Source organism: Emys orbicularis, chromosome 1 (genome assembly GCF_028017835.1).
Source record: "Emys orbicularis isolate rEmyOrb1 chromosome 1, rEmyOrb1.hap1, whole genome shotgun sequence".
In the NCBI taxonomy this organism is placed as follows: Eukaryota; Metazoa; Chordata; order Testudines; family Emydidae; genus Emys; species Emys orbicularis.
The window spans coordinates 304397822-304419298 of NC_088683.1; the positions used below are offsets into that span (position 1 = coordinate 304397822).

The 21477-nt window shown below is 43.8% G+C and overlaps 1 protein-coding gene across 2 annotated transcripts in view; it reads right to left on the reverse strand.

Moving 5' to 3' along the window:
• Window positions 1-4187: 4187 nt before the first annotated feature.
• Window positions 4188-21477, reverse strand: part of OLFM4 (olfactomedin 4) — a 33309-nt gene continuing 16019 nt past the window's right edge. For both annotated transcript variants that reach the window (XM_065423549.1, XM_065423548.1), the window contains 3 exons: window positions 17485-17697; window positions 16492-16645; window positions 4188-4990 (listed from right to left, as the gene is read on the reverse strand). In XM_065423549.1, the coding sequence (XP_065279621.1) occupies window positions 4188-4990; window positions 16492-16645; window positions 17485-17697 (1170 nt within the window). The remainder of the gene's footprint in view (window positions 4991-16491; window positions 16646-17484; window positions 17698-21477) is intronic.

Consider the following 21477-nt stretch of genomic DNA (forward strand, 5'->3'; position numbering starts at 1 on the left):
ACAGGCCAAGATGCAAGACTGTGGAGAGGAATCAGGTCAGGAATGGATCGCCAAACAACTGAATTTGTGTCCAGGTTTTGGTTCATTGTAGTCTCACTCCCACTGAAGAAAAAGGAAGTTTTGTCATTTGCTTCAATGGAAGGCGCATGCTTTCCTGTTGCATTGCCATTTAATCTGGCAAGCCTGTGCTGGGACTGGGGACACCGTGCTCCTCTTTGTAAATTGGAGAGTACCATATCAGAAACTCATTTACAGTATGAGGCCATTTGGGCCCTACCCCAAACTAGGCACCTCTATGACTGTGAAGAGGCACTCTCTCTTTGGACAGTACAGAAAGGTATGGAACTGTCCAGCTGATGTGACACTCAAAAATTGCAAGTGGGAAATGCACAAAATCAGCTCGACTTGCCCTTTGCTTTAGTCTTTCTGATATTAGATACAGAATGAGCTGACATTGCACAGCCTATTTGGTAAATAGGAACCTCCTACAAAAGAAAGTCGAGTGGTTTGGCCATGCCTGCTACTAGCAAGTTTGTTGCCAATCACAAGATTTCTCACAGTGACAATAATAAGATGCTGTAACAGCTTAGAACTAAGTAGTGGTCCAGGTTTAAACAGTCATTGGTGCAGGACTAGAACTTTGGTCTGTAACTAGATACTGTAATCCCTCTACTACAGAGTCATTCTGACTACTTTTTGGCCCACTGACTATTTAAGTATTCCATACAAAGTGAAGCAGCTTCAACAGGTGAGATTGAGAAAGCCCCTTCTCCCACCCTCCGTGTAGTCCAGTGCTTAGCATACTCACTTGGGCAGTGAAAGATCTGGGTTCAAGTGCTTGCTCTGACACAAGAAGAGTGGGGATTTAAACCCTGATCTCCCACATCCAAGCTGAATGCTCTAAATACTGTGTATAAAAAGGCATCACAACCTCCAAGTTGTCTTTTCTTTTCCCCATTCAGACAAGGCTGACCTGGTTTAAACACCTAATTCCAGGAAAGGGTTCACAGCTGTGAATCCCAAGTGGCATTAAATGGACTTGAGCCCAACCCTCTACTCAGCATTTGCTACTGGCTAGCTTAAGCAGCGTCCCACTCAGCTTCTGGGAATCCCATTCTTAGGTGCCTAAATCTCCGCATACATTTATGGCAGTGGTTCCCAAATGGGGGTTCGTGAACCCCTGGGAGTTCACAAAATGTTACAGGGGGTTCTCAGGAGAAAAAAATTCCCTAATGGCAGACAGAGCTGTCCATAGGGACCCTGGGCAGCACGGGTCAGCAGCCCGGCGCCTTGGGGACTTCCAAGAGCTAAGCAGATCAAAGCAAGCATGTCTATCACACTGAGGAGATTTAAATTTCAAGACTCCTTATACGAAATAGAAAGGGAGGTGGGGTTTTTTTTGCTGTTTTTATAATTAAATAGGCTGCTAGTGTTGTTTTTAAATTATTATGAAGAACAAGTTTAAGCTTTGTTTGTTTGCCTGGACTGCTCAAGACCTCAATGCTTGTGTAGGAGGAACTCTTTGAGCTGGCTTCTTAAATATTTTCATGCTGTTTCACATCTGATACTCCTTGATGAAACATAGGAGCCAGAGGTGCCAGTACGGGTCGTCCTCGTGTTGCGCCCCCCTCCCACCGGTCCCTCCCCTTTTTTTCTGGCAGACCCTGTAGGGCACCCCACTTTTCTGGCAGTGCCGCCCCCAGGCCCCAGGATGTGGGGGGGGGGGGGCTTTGCCCCCGCACCCATTTTTTCTACTGGTACCTCTGATAGGAGCCTTGTCTTATAACAGGCTTAATCAAAAGTGATACAAGCTACAAAAGTGAGATCTTGGAAGGGTGTTCCTGTTTTCATAATGTAATAAAAATATTGTAATGATAAATAATAATTAATAGTGTGTAATAAGCATGTCATAAAAACAAATTTTAAATTTCCAAGATCACTGCTTTTATAATTTATGCTGAGGTAAGGGAGAAAATCCCTGGAAATATTCATTTTTAGGAGGTGGTTCACGAGACTTGACATTTTAGTGAAAGGGATTCGTGGGTTGCTAAAGTTTGGGAACCACTGATTTATGGGGAGCCTGTGTACCTGAGTCAGAGCAGAAGATTCCAGTAAGTGGCAGGGGACCTAGGTTCAGTGTTGCAACACCTAACTTTAAGTCCTCTTTGTGGATCTAGCCCCAAATTTCTCCTTAAAATGTGATGCCATATAGAGATGCCTGTGATTAGGGCAACCCTTGGGAATTATTGGTTCGCCAAAAAATGTGAAGCAAGAAATATTCTGCTGTCTATTAGCTTTTTTATTTTTAAACATCCTTCGGTAGGGCTATTGTGAATTCCTTATAGGCCCATGCTCATGGAGCAGATTACTGTGCCAGTGCTGGCTGGCTTTCAAATTTATTTCACAGATTTTCAGGAAACAGATGCAGATACCTGGTAAACGGCAGCACCTGACTTAAAGATGGGTCATCAGCCTCAGACCTCTCAAGTAACATCTCAACTTGGTGGAGAATGTTAATCTAACTGATGAACATATTTCAATGGGTGGAAATAAAGTCCCTCATCTAGTTACTGACAGATTGATTCACACCTTTGTGTTGTTCTAGGAGCTATGGAGTATGATGATCTCTGTTTCCAATAAATTTATTAGAGCATAAGCTTTCGTGGGCTACAACCCACTTCTTCGGATGCATATAGAGTGAAACATATATTGAGGAGATATATATACACACATACAGCTCTCTGTATGTGTGTGTATATATATATATCTCCTCAATATATGTTTCACTCTATATGCATCCGAAGAAGTGGGTTGTAGCCCACGAAAGCTTATGCTCTAATAAATTTGTTAGTCTCTAAGGTGCCACAAGTACTCCTGTTATTTTTGTGGATACGGACTAACACGGCTGCTACTCTGAAATCTGTTTCCAATATTGTTTGGTCAAGCTGGCTTTTTGCTGCATCCCAAAAGTTTCCCAGCTGTCGCATAATGACTTAAATAACTGTAGGGTTTGGATTTTTAGAACACTTTTTATTAAACAAAAATTAATCATTCACATCTACTGATCCAGATTATAAGAAAACAAAGATAGGGTTAATAAAATAAAACCAGCAACCATTCACTGCATTTTCATAATTCTACATGTCAGTATTTCTGACATGATTACAGTACAGATATTGATAAAAAATATTATGTGGCATTTTAAAAATAAAGAGCATATGACTGATTTTGTCCTAACTTCAGTATTCTGTAACTGACAGATCATGTGCCAGATTCACCCCACAATGTAAAATAATTGAAGCCAATGGAGTTATACTGGAAATGAATTTTGGCTCCTTGTTTTCGGAGTGTTTTTGAAAGATGCTAATGGAGGTCACAGTAAATTGCAGAATGCCAAATGGCTAAATGGAAGCATGTAGGGTGGCATAGTTTCTGCTCTACTGCAGCATATGGCATACACCAAGGGACTGCCAGAGACTATTAAAGTCAATGGAACTCTTTCCATTGTTTTCAGTGGGCTATGGCTCATGCTCCCAGGACACAGTGCTAAGAAAATGCAACCGTCCAAAAATGGGTAAGGTTTTTTTCCCAGGAGTGCAACTTTAGGAAAGTAGTCTATTGGAGCCCTGCCATCTAAAATACATTGATGGGTTGAAAGGAAGGCGCCATGGCAACCGTTTCCATAGCTTCATCTTAACCGATGGTCTGCTCTTTAAAGATCAAGTCTTAATTCTCCTCTAATTTTAATCTTTTAGTAATTATTTGAGGCCAGTGATTAATATATTTATGGCCTTCCATATTTTGAGCAATGATGACAAAACAGCAGTTCAGTTTCCATGTTTTATCCAAATACATACATTCCTCCAAATGCACATCAGTGTGTGAGCCTATTGCTATGCATGTTCTGTCCATCAATAAGTCATCTATTTATCTTTACAGCAGAGGCATTTCTAGTACACCTGTCACCATTGTATCTAAACACCAGTTAAAAAGCTAAGAATCCAATCTTGCAACTAGTTATTACCAGGCATAGAGGTTATTAGTGTAAGTAATCCCTTCAATGGGACAGCTCATGGTAATAAACCCTATGCCCAGTAGCTACTCTTGGTAGGATTAGGACATTAACATTGTCCACAGGGATACAAAATTGGACTTTCTATGATCTCTAGCGGTTATGTAAATTCATATCAGTGTAACGCAGGTTGAAAAATCAGATTGTATCTAACAAGGTAGCCATCATTGTAAACATACAGGATTTGGTCTGAGGGGTTATAGTTGATACTCTGAACTGTTTCTAACATTTTGTCCATAATTATACTAATTCTACCTTCCTGTTCAGTGTTGGTGTCATACATGTAAAATATTTCCTCTTTCCTAGTGTTGACAGGTCTTGTGGCATATAGAACACCACATACGATGAAAGCGTTGGAAACAGATGGCTTGTACTGCCTTGTTTTCCAAGTATGGAGCACATCAAGTGTGGTCTCATTGAGTTTGCTAATCACAATGTTACCCGTGCTTTCCTCAGTTGAATAAATTACCCATAATCCACTTTCATCCACAGCAAAGTCCATATCTTGCCACCCAACACCAGCATAAGAGAAACGGTTACCATAAGCAGCGTTGGGCAGAGTTTTCCTCAAAGCCAATGTGTTTGTGTTTAAATCGAGCTTGCCCATATCTCTTGTATTATATATATTATAATACATGAAATTATTGTAAACTGCAGTGCCACTGCCTTCCCCGTATACAATTCTATTGTCTTTAGCGTTTTTGAATAGCAGCAAATCATCATAGGAATTATGAAGTCTGTAATATTCCAAGATTCTTCCATCTGTGTTCAAAGGTGCAACCCAGTATAGGTCCTTCTGTGGCGTCCGAAGAGAGTAATCCCTACCCCAGGCACCATATTTGAAGGGAAATCCTCTCCAGTTCAGCTGTACAACATAGGGCTGGCTGATATTCACAATTCCACCATGACCACAACTACCTGTAAGCAAAAAGAAAATGCAGGCTTTTCAAATGGCATGATTAGGGGAGAGTGTGTGCTTTATAAGAATCAGATTAGTTGCAAGGACAGAAATGCATACATATCTTTGTCAACGACTTGCTTTGCACCATGTAAACAGCACACGGATTTCATTACTGTAGCTGTTCCAGTCTGACTGAGATACAGCGGTCAAAGGCCCATACCACTAGAACGGGGGTCATACTGAAAAAACAGCCAACAATCCAGCACCAAATTATAGGGACCTCTGTTTTCAGACAGTACTCACTTGCAGTAAATATGTGATCAGCTTCTGTTTCAGATAAATGATCAGTTTATGATCAGATGGGTTGGGAAATCACATAGAAAATACAATTTCAGAAGCATTTTAGGGCATTTGCTCCAGCAGTGGAGCTTAGTTCTGAGAATATAGGAAACAGGGAACATCTTGTCTCATTGTACAACAGTGAGTTTTAGAAGTTGGAGGGAGAATTAGCAGCACTAGTTCTAGAGGCTCATTTCAGATTAGCATGCTGCTGTCAAAATCACCACTTTAAAACAATACTTCACAGTACCTTCCATCTGAAGCTCTCAAAGCAATTCAGACATTAATGAGCATAGCCTTACAACAGCTCTGTGAGCTGGAGTTAAATATCCCCAGTTTACATGTGAGGTAACTATAAAGTGACCTTACATAGTTTAAACAGGACAGTCCTGGTGTTTCTTATAATGTCCCAGGAGCTTCAGGATGACTAAAATATTCTGTTTTTTTTTTTTTTTTTTTCCATCAGCCAAAATGTTTGGTTTTTTTATAGTTACACAATGCTTGTTCAAGATATATTGCTATGCTGAGTAGAATTTACACTGTTTACCAAGAACAAACAGCACAGTGGAATGAACAATGTCTGGAAAGAAGAGAACGTGAATGAACGCTATCAAAGCTATTCCTATGCTCAAAGCGACTGCTGGTGACACTTGTTCAATGTTTCACAATGAACGCAGAACACTACATCATTGGAACATAAGAACGGCCATATTGGGTCAGAACAAAGGTCCATCTAGCCCAGTATCCTGTGTTCTGACAGTGGCCAATGCCAGGTGCCCTAAAGGGAATGGACAGAACAGGCAATCATCAAGTGATCCATTCCCTATTGCCCATTCCCAGCTTCTGGCAAACAGAGGCTAAGGACACCATCCCTGCCCTGCTAATAGCCATTGATGGACCTATCCTTCATGAATGTATCTCGTTCTTTTTTGAACCCTGTTATAGTCTTGGCCTTCACAACATCCTCTGGCAAGGAGTTCCACAGGTTGACTGTGCGTTGTGTGAAAAAATACTTCCTTTTGTTTGTTTTAAACCTGCCTATTCATGTCATTTGGTGACCCCTAGTTCTTGCATTATGAGTAAATAATACTTCCTTCTTTACTTTCTCCACACCAGTCATGATTTTATAGACCTCTTATCATATCCCCCCTTAGTTGTCTTTTTTTCAAGCTGAAAAGTCCCAGTCTCTTATTAATCTCTCCTCATATGGCAGACGCTCCACACCCCTAATAATTTTTGTTGCCCTTTTCTGAACCTTTTCCAATTCCAATCTATTTTTTTTTTGAGATGGGGCGACCACATCTGTACGCAGTATTCAAGATGTGGACGTACCATGGATTTATATAGAGGCAATAGGATATTTTCTGTCTTATTATCTATCCCTTTCTTAATGATTCCCAACATTCTGTTTGCCTTTTTGACTGCCGCTGCACATTGAGTGGATGTTTTCAGAGAACTATCCACAATGACTCCAAGATCTCTTTCTTGAGTGGTAACAGCTAATTTAGACCCCATCATTTTATATGTGTAGTTGGAATTATGTTTTCTATTGTGCATTACTTTGCATTTATCAACATTGAATTTCATCTGCCATTTTGTTGCCCAGTCACCCAGTTTTGAGAGATCTTCTGTAGCTCTTTGCAGTCTGCCTGGGACTTAACTATCATGAGTAGTTTTGTATCATCTGCAAATTTTTCCATCTCACTGTTAACCCCTTTTTCCAGATCATTTATGAATACGTTGAATAGGACTAGTCCCAGTACCGACCCCTGGGGGACACTACTATTTACCTCTCTCCATTCTGAAAACTGACTATTTATTCCTACCCTTTGTTTTCTATCTTTTAACCAGTTACCAATCCATGAGAGGACCTTCCCTCTTATCCCATGACTGCTTACTTTGCTTCAGAGGCTTCGATGAGGGACCTTGTCGAAGGCTTCCTGAAAATCTAAATATACTATATCCACTGGATCCCCCTTGTCCACATGCTTGTTGACCCCCCTCAAAGAATTCTAGTAGATTGGTGAGGCATGATTTCCCATTACAAAAAACATGTTGACTCTTCGCCAACAAATTATGTTAATCTATGTGTCTGACAATTTTGGTCTTTACTATAGTTTCAACCAGTTTGCCCGGTACTGAAGTCAGGTTTACCAGCCTGTAATTGCCGGTGTCACCTCTGGAGCCCTTTTTAAAAATTGGCATCACATTAGCTATCCTCCAGTCATTCGGTACAGAAGCTGATTTAAAAATTGAAAAAATCCTCCACTCCAAAATACACATGTCCCTCTCTGAGTCAGAAGCTGGCCGTGGTGACACCAGCACACTTTAAAATAAAAGTGTCCTTTTGTCTGACTCTTTCCAGCCCTAAAAGATGTCACCATGTTCATGTGCCAGGTTTCTTTTTCCTTTAAAAATATGGTAATCTGAGACACAGATGCTAAGTGACCTGCACAAGGTCACACAGCAAGTGAGTGGCAATGCCAAGACTAGAACAAACATTTCTTAACTAAGGTGCTTTCACCACTAGACAATGCTCCCTCCTTCTTAGAGATGAAGGAAATTTTACCTGCCAAGACCTGAGTTTCATGTTTCTATTAATTGATCAATTCATGGCAACAGCTGATTACATAATAAACACCTAGAGCAGTGCAGAGGTTGCACATGCTCTAGTGGGGGAGGGGTGTATCTTTGACGCAAGTCACTTAAGAACATAAGAACGGCCGTACTGGGTCAAACCAAAGATCCATCTAGCCCAGTATCCTGTCCACCGACAGTGGCCAATGCCAGGTGCCCCAGAGGGAGTGAACCTAACAGGTAATGATCAAGTGATCTCTCTCCTGCCATCCATCTCCACCCTCTGACAAACAGAGTCTAGGGACACCATTCCTTACCCATCCTGGCTAATAGCCATTAATGGACTTAACCTCCATGAATTTATCCAGTTCTCTTTTAAACGCTGTTATAGTCCTAGCCTTCACAACCTCCTCAGGGAAGGAGTTCCACAAGTTGACTGTGCGTTGTGTGAAGAAGAACTTCCTTTTATTTGTTTTAAACCTGCTGCCTATTAATTTCATGTGGTGACCCCTAGTTCTTGTATTATGGGAATAAGTAAATAACTTTTCCTTGTCTACTTTCTCCACATCACTCATGATATTTTATCTTTTCAGTGAATATCATTTGATGGCTGTTTGCAAGCCTATATGAAAAGAGTTGCTGGCCTTAATCTATTCCTAACAGAGAAGTAGCCACAGCACAAATAACACCATCACCCCCTTATTAGCACTGAGAACTGAGATAACACAAAGACAGAACTATACTCTCATTCCTAAAGCTGGTCCCCCTTAAGGAGGGTTGAACAGCACCCATGGAGCAGAATAGGGAAACGCATACTGCCACTGACAGACCCAGACGAGCAGGTTCCTTTGGCCAGAAACATCTTCTGAATAGTCCACAAAATACAAAGCAATATGCATAGGGGGGAAAACCCCTTATGGCCGGTCTGAAGATGCTCTCTCTGGGAAATGATTGGAACACACCTGCCACTTGGAGAAAACTGGCGCTTACAAATGCAAAACATTTCTTCTTCAGAAATAGAGGGATCAAAGTCATCCCTGGCAGGGATGATTTATCGGCATCTAGATAGAGGGATGCATTGCCCTAGAGGCAGGACAGTGTCTTTCTGGCCTTTCAGTCTAACTATTGGTAACATCTGCAGAATCCAATATTAATGTGCATTTAACTGTAATTGTAACATTTGTGGCAGTCTATGAAATACGGTTTTGCAGTGAAACTCACCATGTCTCCCTTCCTTTTGTCTTTCCACCTTTCCTAAGCTCCACTGTCTCCTTTCTTCTGTTGTATAGCTTTTCCCACATCTCCCTAGCCCAGCCTGACCCCTGGTGCCAAAGCAGGTGGGGATCAGGAATTCACTCACTGCCCTCACTGTGGGGGGGTGGGAGGCAGATTTCATTTCTTCGTGGGGCTTCTATGGAGCCCTGCTGATGGAAGCTGCAGAGAGGCTGTGCTGAATTGCTGCCTCCCCTGGCCACCTGGGTCATGCCCCTTCTTGGTCAGCACCAGCCATCTGTGGGGCTTGGTTGGCCAGAGCAGAGGTTACAGCCATTCTGTGCCACTGTAACTTCCCCCCTGATCAATTTTCTGCTCTGAGGACACAGTGCTAGAAGATGGTGTAGCCCTGGGTTTTGCTTCCTTGTTGAAAAAACTACCAAATAATGCTCCAATTACAGCAAATCAGCATTCTAGGCTCAGATTCAGCAAAGCATTTAAACACGTGCTTAAGTGCTTTACTGACTGGGAATGGACCGCTGAGACCTGAGACCTCATTTCCAGATATAGCACACAATGCAGGCACTGTATGGCCAGGCAGGCTGTAGCTCTGCAAATGGCAATTAGCATGGCTAAAAACATGGCCTCAGTACTTGGCACACATACTGATGTTTGGAGGTGCTCATACCTCAGCTAATGCAGTGCAAGAAAGATAATGCAGATGATGATGCACAGTGGCTTGCAGCCTGCCAACTCCATAAATCAATTTGAGCCATTTGCCTTATATCTCTATTGTGTATCGCTACCTCCGGCATTATGGTTTGTTCTTAACTGTTGACATATTGAATCTATTACTGAACTTAACTCACAGCAATCTTATTTCAAAATGAAATGGTTATTAAGTGCTTCTATAAATCTGTGATTTGTTCCAAATAATATTGCTGGTACTGAGGTACTACTAAACTCATATATATGCAACCTCAAATAATTTTTCATGTCATTAAACTGAACCCAATCCAGCTTTATTTTAATAATTCATGCACTGTTTCATAAATAAAAAACAAACGTGTGTTCAGCAGAGAGACCGTTTCTTACAAAAGAAATAATAAATTATTATTTCTTCCCTTAAAGAGATCTCTCTGCTGAACACTTGTTTGTTTCTTATTTATGAAACCATGTATGAATTATTAAAATAAAGTTAGGAGCATGTTTAGTTTAATGACATGAGAAATTGTGTGAAGTTCCATACAGTGGATGTTTGATTTTGATTTTTGAAAACTTTCCCAGAAAGAGTTTAAAAAAAAACCTCTGTGGTAGTCAGGGTGGGTTATCTGTCTTCTGCACAGGTTCAGAGGAACTCATTGTTGTTTATTTAATCTTAACTTGCCTTCCTGTCTGGATCTTGTGGAAAAAGATACACAAAAGAAACAAAGTGTCATGTCATTTTGTAAATATTGGGCGGCACTTGAAATAAATGCATATGAATTATTCAGACTTTAGCATTTTAACTCCTTTTTTACTGTGTTAGACCTCTGATCATTGAAGTCCCAGGGCTAAAGCCGTGTCTTGTCTCTTTTTCAGAGGCGGGCTGCATGTTCACGTGGGGGAATAAGGTAGAGGGAGCTAAGAAAACACATACGCTTTATTCCCCCACACAGGCTACCCAGACTTTGGGTCAGGATGCACAGGGGAAAGTGGCGCTGCATGTCTGCTTGCTAACCCACTTCTGAGGGGCAGAGGAGCGAGCATGGAGAGGCGGGAAGCCATGGCTCCATAGCCCCAGTGTGCCAGTCACCACAGCTAAGCTGGCAGGCTGGGGGTTGTGACTGCAGTGAATTGATATCCTTGTGCCCATAGTTCCCTCTAAGCTGCGCGGCCAGGCGGCTGCCCAGCAGTCTATCAAGTGCCGCGCACTTTAGGTGCCCTCTTCCCCCCACTGCTGCACTGCTCCTGCCCTATGCCTTGGAGTCCCTGGCCAGCTGCTCCCGGGAGCCTCCTGCTTGCTGTGCAGATCAGGAGAAGAGGAGGGGGTGTGATGTCAGGGTGTCTCCCTCCCCTGCCCCACCATCCCTGTATCCCATATCTGAAGAGCAGGGGGAGGGACACGACAGAGTTCAGAACCGGGACGGAGCTTGCTGGTGGCTGCTGCTGTGTCTGAACAAGCAGGCTTCAGACTGGTGAGTGCCGATCTACTTAAAGGGGCAGCATACTTTAAGGGGCAGCGTGTGTGTGTGTGTGTCTGTCTGTCACACACACACACACACTGTGTCTCTCACACACACACACACACACACACACTGTGTCTCTCACACACACACACACACACACACACACTCACACACTCACCTCCCAACACATACTTGTGTTGTTGTTGTTGCTGTTACTTCTTAATACTTCCTGCAATGCACATATAGTCTCTGTAATTTTATTCTTTCAACATGCTGTTATTTGAGTTTTTTGACTCATCTGTGCATTTCATAATTTTTATTTCTCTTACGCTTAAATTTAATGCTTTGAGTAGTGAGTTCTAAAATGCCTAACCTGTCCTGGATGGAGTAATTATCCCTATGGTAACTTTTTAAAAATATATATTATATCTAAGTATTTTGTTTCTACTGGTAGCACACATCCACACATTACCTCGATCATTTGGTGCACATAACAAAATTCATTCCGCACATGGATGGAAGAAAGTAGAGGGAACATTGCCTGTGCCCCCTGAAGAACAAGGCAGAAAGGGAAAATGTGGCTCCTTGCACCACAATTTTTCCTGTGTTGCTCCTGGGGCAGCCCGGCAATGTGCCACCTCTTCCAAAGGGCTGGGACACCATCCAACCCAGAAATAGTAAGCTCCCTGGGGAAAGGAACATATTACATTTTGGTCCTACTCCTGTGATCTGGCCCATGCAGGCAGATCCTTATACCCACATTGATTCCCATTGATATCAGGGGCACAGGGATCCACCCACCCAGATCAGATTGCTGGAGTGGGCCTGTGTTTGTACAAACACCATGGAAATGTCCAGCTCTAAATAAACATATCCGTAACTAAGGCATTAACATTTCAAGTGATAACTGGTACCTTACCCCAAAAGACAACCAGACTATAGGCATTTATTTTCCTACATCCCAGCTTTACTTAGATGGGGGGGGCATGAAATCAGTGTGACCCTCATACCAAGATGCCTGAGCTTCCATGGAGGCTAATTCCATGTTCCCACCCTGGTGAGAGCTGTTTGCCAATAACTTGAAGTCTGGTATATTAGTCCATGAAGGCACAATGGGGGGAAAAAACAGCTTTGCCTTTCCATTTGCCTGTTAGTGTCTCATTTGGCTCATGACTCTCCACTGACTACCAGATAATTTTAGTCCAGTGTGACAAAAAGCCTGCTGCTGAGCCCTCACTGAACTCGTCTCTGTACTCCTGCCCTGATGCAATCAGTTGAAATCAACACAAAAGAGAGACAGTCATTCAGTTTGTCAAAGGGATGGGAAGAGGTTGGATAAGTTTCTGCTGATTTGGGGCAGTAAATAGTGACAGAGGTGCTGGAAACTGCTGCAGGCATGGTAAAAGTAATGAGTTTTTATTATCAACACATTTACTGAATCCCATCTCAGACTGGGCCATGCACTAGAAAACTGCAGTCAGAGAGCAGGCCAGATGGAGAGCAGTACTTACTTTCTGATAGGTTGCTTGAGAATAGGCCTGCTCTCGCTACACAGCGTGTCAGTGAGCAGCACCTTGGGATGCAGTGTTTGAGGGGCTGTATTCCAAAGAGCAAGAGCAAGTAACTTTAATTAAACCCTCCTTAGACAAGTTAGGGATTTTTCAGGCTCTCCCAAGTCCACTTTACCCAACCAAAATACGAAGTAGGGGGGGGGGGGAACAGATCTGAAAGCAGGACAAAGGATCAGTGTAATACAAATATTATAAATATAGTATGAGCCAAAAGCAGAGGAAGTGGTTTGACAGGAATCAAAGTTGTGGAGGAAATGTATGGAAATCTGTGTGTAACTGCTTAAAGGCGTGCTAGGGAGTTTTGATAGTCTAGTGTGTGCAACTATTCGCATCCTCCAAAGGGACCCATCCAGGAAATCCAACAAGCTCACTTATTCACCCCCTGTTCCCAAACAGCAACTTCTCCCTCCCACTTTCTCTCTGTTAAGGAAATGGACTATACTGTGTGCAATCAGTGTAGAAAGTTTTGAACAATATGACATGAAATGAAAGATTGCACCCATTGCAAAGAGAGTGCAATTCATCTGTTCCCCTTCCTTCCTTCCCTCCCCACCATGCACACAAAGTCAGGCTAAGCAGGCTTTGTGTGGTCAATTATACAGCAGGTTAGGGATCTGAATCTGTCTCTATCTAGGTATTTACACAGTAGTAGCTGAGCAGCTCCACTCCCTAACAGACAGGAAAATTCCCAGGCTTTCCACAGTTGCTATTCCAGTCTTGGGCTGGAGTAGGAACCATGGCACTGATATACTCCCCTTCAGCATGGTTTATTGTCATTGGATCTCCCCCTAATGGCACACCCAGAAATCACAATCCCACCCTGCTCCCAAACTCCCACCAAACCTTGTTTTGACCTGTTTGAAATTGGTGGCAAGTTACCTCTACCGTTCACAAGACATACAGAGTCCCTCCCTATGGCCTCTCCACAGCTTCACACCCCCCTCAAACAAGAGAACCACTGAGGTTTCATTGCAGTAGGGGCCTTCTGAAGCCTCTGTGCCAATGGGGCAATTGAACCCAGAAACCATCCAAAAAGTAATCGGCTAGGTCCTCAACTGGTATAAACTGTCATAGTCCAACCAAAGTCAATGGAGCTATGGCAACTTATGCCAGCTGAGGAACTGGCCTTCCATGTCATTCCCGGTGCTAAGAAAGCTGCTGTGCCCTCAGGGCCGGCTCCAGGGTTTTGGCTGCCCCAAGCGATCTGCGGCGGCAATTCGGCGGAAGGTCCTTCGCTCTGAGCGGGAGTGAGGGACCGTCCACCGAATTGCTGGACCTGCCGCCCCTCTCCGGAGTGGCCGCCCCAAGCACCTGCTTGCCAAGCTGGTGCCTGGAGCCGGCCCTGTGTGCCCTGCAGGCATGCCACATTCAAGTCAACCAGAAAGAGGTCCACAAACCCTGAAATGAGCCCCTCCTCCTCTTACATACACCTGCTGAACACAGCACTATGGTTAAAGGTTTTAGCACTTTTTAACTGTAAGAAAGACTTGTCAGGCTTGAGAAGAAAGAGGCAGCCTCTCTCTACACACCATCACCCTCAATAAATCAATGAAATGCCCTTCAAATGCTTTTTAAATCCTACACTTTCCACTGAACAATTGGTAAGCCTTTCCTAAGGATTAGCAAAGGACTTTAGAGTGTATTTCCCTCCCCCCACCCCCGCATCTCTGACCCAACAGAGAAAGTGCTGTTCATTTTTCCTATCAGAGACAAACTGCACTGGCTGCCCGCAGTGCTGGCAAGCCCTGAAGAGGCCACAGAGGGAAAACTTTTACTTCTACCAGTTCCTCTCTCCTGCTAATGGGAAGCTTGAAATAACTGACCTGAAGGTGGTAGGAAGCAAGTACCGGTAGGTAATACGTGAACTATCTGTACAGTGGAAAGTGCTCTGCTTTGTTCAAAGGTTTCTCCAAACTCTTTGTTATTAGTCTGGTTCACCTCTGATTTGCTAGCCAAATTGTTAGGTATAGGTGAAAAAGCAGTCTTCTTCCCCCATTGTATTATGAACATTGTAATACCTTCTGCTTTAGAATAATTTGGCAAAAAGAAGTCATAAAAATGCATACAAAGGGTGTAACACTGCTTGAAAAATCCTCTTGCCTACTCATTAGTGACTGGGAAGCTTTCCCTTAAAGAGAGCTATCAATTGCTACAGAATTTAAACTTTCTTTAAAAAAAAAAAAAAAAAAGAGTGAAATCCTGGCTCCATTGAAGACAATGGCAAAACTCCCACTGAGTTCAATGGGACTAGGATTTCACCCTAAGATTCTAGCCTTTATGGCTCAGAATAAATTTCTGCATATTAATGAAAAATGTAAACTACGCAATTTTGTCGTCTTGAGTGTGCATACAAACAGCTCCATGCATCAGCTGCTTCTCAAATTTCCCAAGCAGCAGCAGAGTGACGTTGACAAGACACAAATCACTTTAACAGAAGTTAATCATGATCAGACTTAGTCAGAAAAAACATCTCTCTCAAAACTGGGTGACAGGGCAACAAAATGGCAGATGAAATTCAATAAATAAATAAATAAATAAATGGAGATACCCTGTCTCCTAGAACTGGAAGGGACCTTGAAAGGTCATCGAGTCCAGCCCCCTGCCTTCACTAGCAGGACCAAGTACTGATTTTGCCCCAGATCCCTAAGTGGCCCCCTCAATGTTGATAAATACAAAGTAATGCACATTGGAAAACATAAATCCAACTATACGTATAAAATGATGGGATCTAAATTAGCTGTTACCACTCAAGAAAGAGAACTTAAAGTCATTGTGGATATTTCTCTGAAAATATCCACTCAATGTGCAGTGGCAGTCAAAAAAGCAAACAGAATGTTGGGAATCATTAAGAAAGGGATAGATAATAAGACAGAAAATATCCTATTGCCTCTATATAAATCCATGGTACGTCCACATCTTTCATACTGCATACAGATGTGGTCACCCCATCTCAAAAAAGATAGATTGGAATTGGAAAAGGTTCAGAAAAGGGCAACAAAAATTATTAGGGGTGTGGAGCGTCTGCCATATGAGGAGAGATTAATAAGAGACTGGGACTTTTCAGTTTTGAAAAAAGACGACTAAGTGGGGATATGATAGAGGTCTATAAAAGCTTGACTGGTGTGGAGAAAGTAAATAAGGAAGTGGTTTTTGCTCCTTTTCATAACACAAGAACTAAGGGTCACCAAATGAAATTAATAGGCAGCAGGTTTAAAACAAACAAAAGGAAGTATTTTTTCACACAACGCACAGTAAACCTGTGGAACTCCTTGCCAGAGGATGTTGTGAAGGCCACGACTATAACAGGGTTCAAAAAGGAACTAGATAAATTCATGGAGGATAGGTCCATCAATGGCTATTAGCCAGGATGGGCAGGGATGGAGAAATCACTTGATGATTACCTGTTCTGTTCATTCCCTTTGGAGCACCTGACATTGGCCACTGTTGGAAGACAGGATACTGGGGTATATGGACCTTTGGTCTGACCCAATATGGCCATTCTTATGTTCTTACATTATACCACAAAAAGAGAGTTTGGAAGAAGGGCAAAACGTTACTTTTCGACCTGTGCTTTATTGTCATTTCATTTAACTCAGTCTTCTTCCTACTTCTACCATCCTTTCTCATGTGATTTATACACGGAATGCTTACCTGGTGGGAAATAGGAGGGTGGAGTGGTTTGATTTCTATCCTTTTCACATTCCTTCAATCGATTCTGCAGTGTCACAATTTCTCGACGGATTGCAAGGATATTGTTTTTGTCCAATGATTCCAGATCATTTACCATGACAGTCAGATTCCTAATCTGGAGAAATAAAAATTTAGCATGACTTTAAATTACAGTCAACTTTATTTCACAAATATTTTAGGCTGAATTTAGCATTTCACAACAGGTGCTGCAGAACAAGTTTTAGGAAATGTTCCCAAGAATATGTTTTAGCATAAACATCAGGTCTCGTGCGGATGTGTGTAACCACAAGAAAATGTTTGTGATTTTAGCTCTCAATCATATACCGTAATGCTAAAGATCACCCCAAAATGTCCAATAAGGCTTACTTGGTTATTAACTGTTACCTATAAATGATTTCAGCCTTGCAGATATGTCTTGAAAATTTACCTGCCCAGATAAATAATCTACTCACACACTCATTTAATGTTGAAGAGGACAGTGAAGAAACTAATGATATTTTACTTACCATCAAAAACAATTATTCACTCCAGGTGAATGAGTGATAATTTTGAAAATTTGATTTATTGAATATTGGGAAGGTATGAGTCTTTTCCAGTTCTTGATTTTATATTAATCGGGTCACTACCCTAATATGTTAAATTTTTAATTATGTTTATTAGAGCACAGAAGCTTTCAGGCATAGGTGCCCATAAATTAATATTTATTATAATAATTTAGACAGCATATTTATTTAATATAGCAGCATCCAAGAACTTTAACTTTGTCACACAAACGATAAAAATTGCCATTTTTTGCTATATATGAAAAAACATGCTTAAGGCCAAGATTTGCTTTAATTTACACTGATTTAAATCCAGAGTAACTCCACTGACAATAGTAGAGACATTCCAAATTTCACTGGTGTAACAGAGAACTGAATGTTTCTGAATGGCAGAATAACCCTCATACTCTACCTCCACGTATAGTTGTTCAACAATCACATTGCTTCCAACAAGTGTGGATTTCAGCTGAGTGACCAGTCTCTGCATTTCATTGATTTCCAGTTTCAGTAACTGAAAGTCCAACTCAGTGTAAGAAACACTGGTTGACTCCATATGTTCCACCTTGATGGTTAGGTTTCGGATTTTCTGTTCATATATTTGAATTGCTTTGGTATATTGGCTAACCTAAAAAAAAACAAGCACATTTTCAAGTTCAGTTCAACAAATATAACAGGCATGTTTGACATCTTTATTACACGCATTTATATATAAATTTGTCAAATTCTGCCTTCATTTACCCCTGTGCATTACTGAGGGCAGAATTTCATTCATAATCTTCACTTTTTTATTCCTCACTGTAACAAGAGCAACCACACTGTGAGCAACCACTTATGGCCAGAGGTCATCCTGCAGCACCTGCGTGTTTCCCCCTCAAGGGCCCCTTATGAAGACTCCACACTCTTTTTCTGGTGTCAAAATACCCCTCGTTGGGACCTAGGTTTATTCACAAAACAAACTCAAAATAAAACTCAGAGTCCCAAATTAAAGTCCAACAAGCAAACGTTTCTCTTCCTGCTCCCAAGCCTCCCTGCTTGGAGAACTTTGGCTGTCTTTCCCCTGCTCTCTCAGGGTCTTCCCTGCCTTAGCAGGCTATTGCCAGCACTTCCTAGCTGGAAACTTAGGCTACATCTATACTGACCTGTGGTTCGGACTGCAGGGAGCACCAAAGAACTGCTCTGTAACTCCCCTGTGTGGATGCCGGGGGTGTGAACTAAAAGGTTCCTTCTTCCCATTAATGTAGTCCTGTTTGAAGAGGATTACATGAAGGCAAACTAGGAACCTTATGGGTTGCACCTGCAGCATCTACACGAGTGAGTTACAGTTCATCATCCTGGTGCGCATTGCTATTCACATCCCGTGGTCCAAACTCGGCCAATTCATTAGCCTTTTGTCATCACGTTTACATCATTTTAGTTTACACAAGTGTGTAAACAGACAATACTGTACATAGAAACAACCTATCTAAATACATACAACACAAGCTAAACTTCAAATACAAATCAATACATGTAACTTTAAATCTTATTAAAATATGTAGAATCTGTTTGGCCCACATAAGGTTTATGTGGCACTCCTGTGTAATAAGGTTGGGCACCACTGGTATAGATAAACCATAGTCACAAATCCCAGGACTCTGCTGGAGCCTCCTCACTCCCGCAGTCTTTGCTCTCCCTGAGTTTTCCCCTCACTTCAGCTTCCAGCTACTTTTTATAGGGGAATCACCTGATCCCGAGCCGGGCCGGAGCCGCTGGGGCCGGGGCCGCAGCCGCCGGGGCTGGGGGTGCTCGGCCGGCGCGCTCAGCCGGAACCGGGGCCGGTGCCCCAGGGCCTGGACCAGGCCGGAGCCACCGGGGCCGGAGGGAGCTGCTCGGCCGGGGCCGGACTGGGCCGCGCCGCGCCTCCCTGGAGCCCTCCTCCTCGCGTCCCCCTCCGCCTCAGCTTACCTGCTGCTGCCCACCTGCCCCTGCTTGTTTTCAGACTTCCCGCGAACATCTGATTCGCAGGAAGCAGGGGAGGGGGAGGAGCAGGGGGACGGAGCGTTCAGGGGAGGGGAGAAGGGGGAAGTGAGCTGGGGGAGGGGTGGACAGCTGCGGGGCCCTTTTAGGTTGAATCGGCCTGAAGCCGGCCCTGGCTGGGCCCACACTCAGAAGGGGCCCTGGCCCGGCCTGCTCCATTTGCACTGAGCCCTGAGGCCCTGCCAGCTCGCTGGCTCCTCTCTGCTGCCTGGCCCCACCCACCTTCTCTCTGCCCCCTGACCAGACCCCAGTGCAGCTCTGGCTCTGGCCACTCTCGGCCAGTGTAAGGGGGAAGGGGCAGTGTGGGGGCCTTGGCTGGGCCCCTCTAGGCAAGAGGGTCCTGAGAGGCTGTCCAGGGCAGGGGCAGGCCCTCGCCTGGATGATCACACTGCTCCCAAGGAGCTAGAGCAATTCCCCATCCCAGGAACGGGACCAGCCCCGGCTGACACAGTCACCTCCCAGCAGCAGTGAGTTCGGCCGGGGGCGGGGTGTGAGGGGAGTGTGTGTCTGGGGAGCCAGTGGGGGGTGCTGGGCTGTGAGGGGGCGGGGGTGCTGGGCAGTGGGGGAGGTTTATGTGTGTTGGGGTGCTAGAGAGTGGGGGTTCTGTGTGGGTGCTGGACAGTTGTGGTCGGGCTGTGGGGGGGGTGCTGGGCAGTTGTGGTGGGGCTAGGGTGACCAGATGTCCCGTTTTTAAAGGGACAGTCACGTGTTTTGAGACTTTTTCTTATATAAGTGCCTATTATCCCCCACCCCCTGTCCCGTTTTTTCACAGTTGCTATCTGGTAACCCTAGGTGGGGCTGTGGGTGGGGGTGCACTGGGCAGGGTAGTGGTGTGCAGGTCACTGTGGATTTGTGGTGGGGGATATGTGGAGGGGCACCACAAATGGGCATAGCAGGTCCAGGGGATGCTGGGCATTGGGAGCAGGGCGGTGTTTGTGCAGGGAACCGTGGGGCACGGTCCAGGCCCGTCCCCCAAGGGGAAGAGGCATGCTGGCAGCACAGGGCCGGGTGGGCCATGGTGTATCTGGCAACTGCCGGTTTGTAAACAGTGCCCTTGCACTGGGCTGGGCGGAGTGGGACCACCCCCATCATGCCATGCCCCATTGCCCCTAGCCAGCCCCTCGCTCTGGGGACCAACTTCCCCATGCCATGCTCCACTATCCCCCAGGGGGTCCCACAAATATGTTTGGCACCAGGCCCACACAAGATTAATCCGGCCCTGAGCCCCAGGCCCTCCAGCCTGCACAGGGCAAGCCACCCGCTTACACTCACTAATGTTCCCTCTTGGAGTTAACTTTATCCAGGATTATATAGAATTTCAGGGGCCAGATTCTACCAGGGAATCTGCAGTGATTATTTCAGATAAGTGATGTACATGAAGAATTTTGGGGTATGTCTACACAGCCCGCGTCTGCGAGTCTCTGAGCCTGTCGACAAACGTGGGCTCTCACTATCGTGCTAAAAATAGCAGTGCTAAAAATAACCCCCTCCCTAGACCTCAGAGCCTACACTCCAGCCTGAGCTGCAACACCTACACAGCCATTTTTAGCACAGCGTGCAAGCCCAAGTCTGTTGACCTGGGCTCAGAGACTCACTGCTGCGGCCTGCCACTTGCTGTATAGATGTACTCTCTGGGGCTGAAAAAGATAACGAAAGATCCACCAATTTCTCCAAGATGACTTTCTGTTGACTTCAGTGGGCACTGGTCAGGCCACCACTCTGCAACTAGCAACAAAGAGTCCTGTGGTACCTTATAGACTAACAGATGTATTGGAGCATAAGCTTTCGTGGGTAAATACCCACTTCGTCAGACGCATGACTCTTTGTTGCTTTTTACAGATCCAGACTAACACAGCTACCCCTCTGATACTCTGCAAATAGTATCTAATCTTTTCTGCATTAAAACTAATTGAGTCCCCTGAAGAAGGGGATATTTTAGCACAGTGCACTATTACAAATCCGATCCATCCATCCTGAAACTGATTTAAATGAAGGCCAGTTGAGGTGAAATAGTTATTTGAGCCTTTAGGTAGAATAACTGTTGCACAGCAGCCTCTTCAGATGTGGAACCACTAAACAGATGGCTGGATAAATATACTTTTGCACATGTATCTACTAATGTAAAGGTCATGGTGCAAACATTGTGAAGAAGAATGTCAAGAACATTATGTGGATTTGGAGCATTCTCTGAAAAATTTGAGTTCCATACAAATGGAACATTTTGGGAAAGATATAATCTTCCTCCCACATGACTTAAAACTGTACCCATTTTTCCTTAATGGCATTCCAAAAGGTAAGAAGTATCTCTCAGCAGGAATAAATAGAATTATATTATTGTGTCAAATTAGCAACTCTGAAGTTATGGACTAGAAGGCATTTCCATTATAAG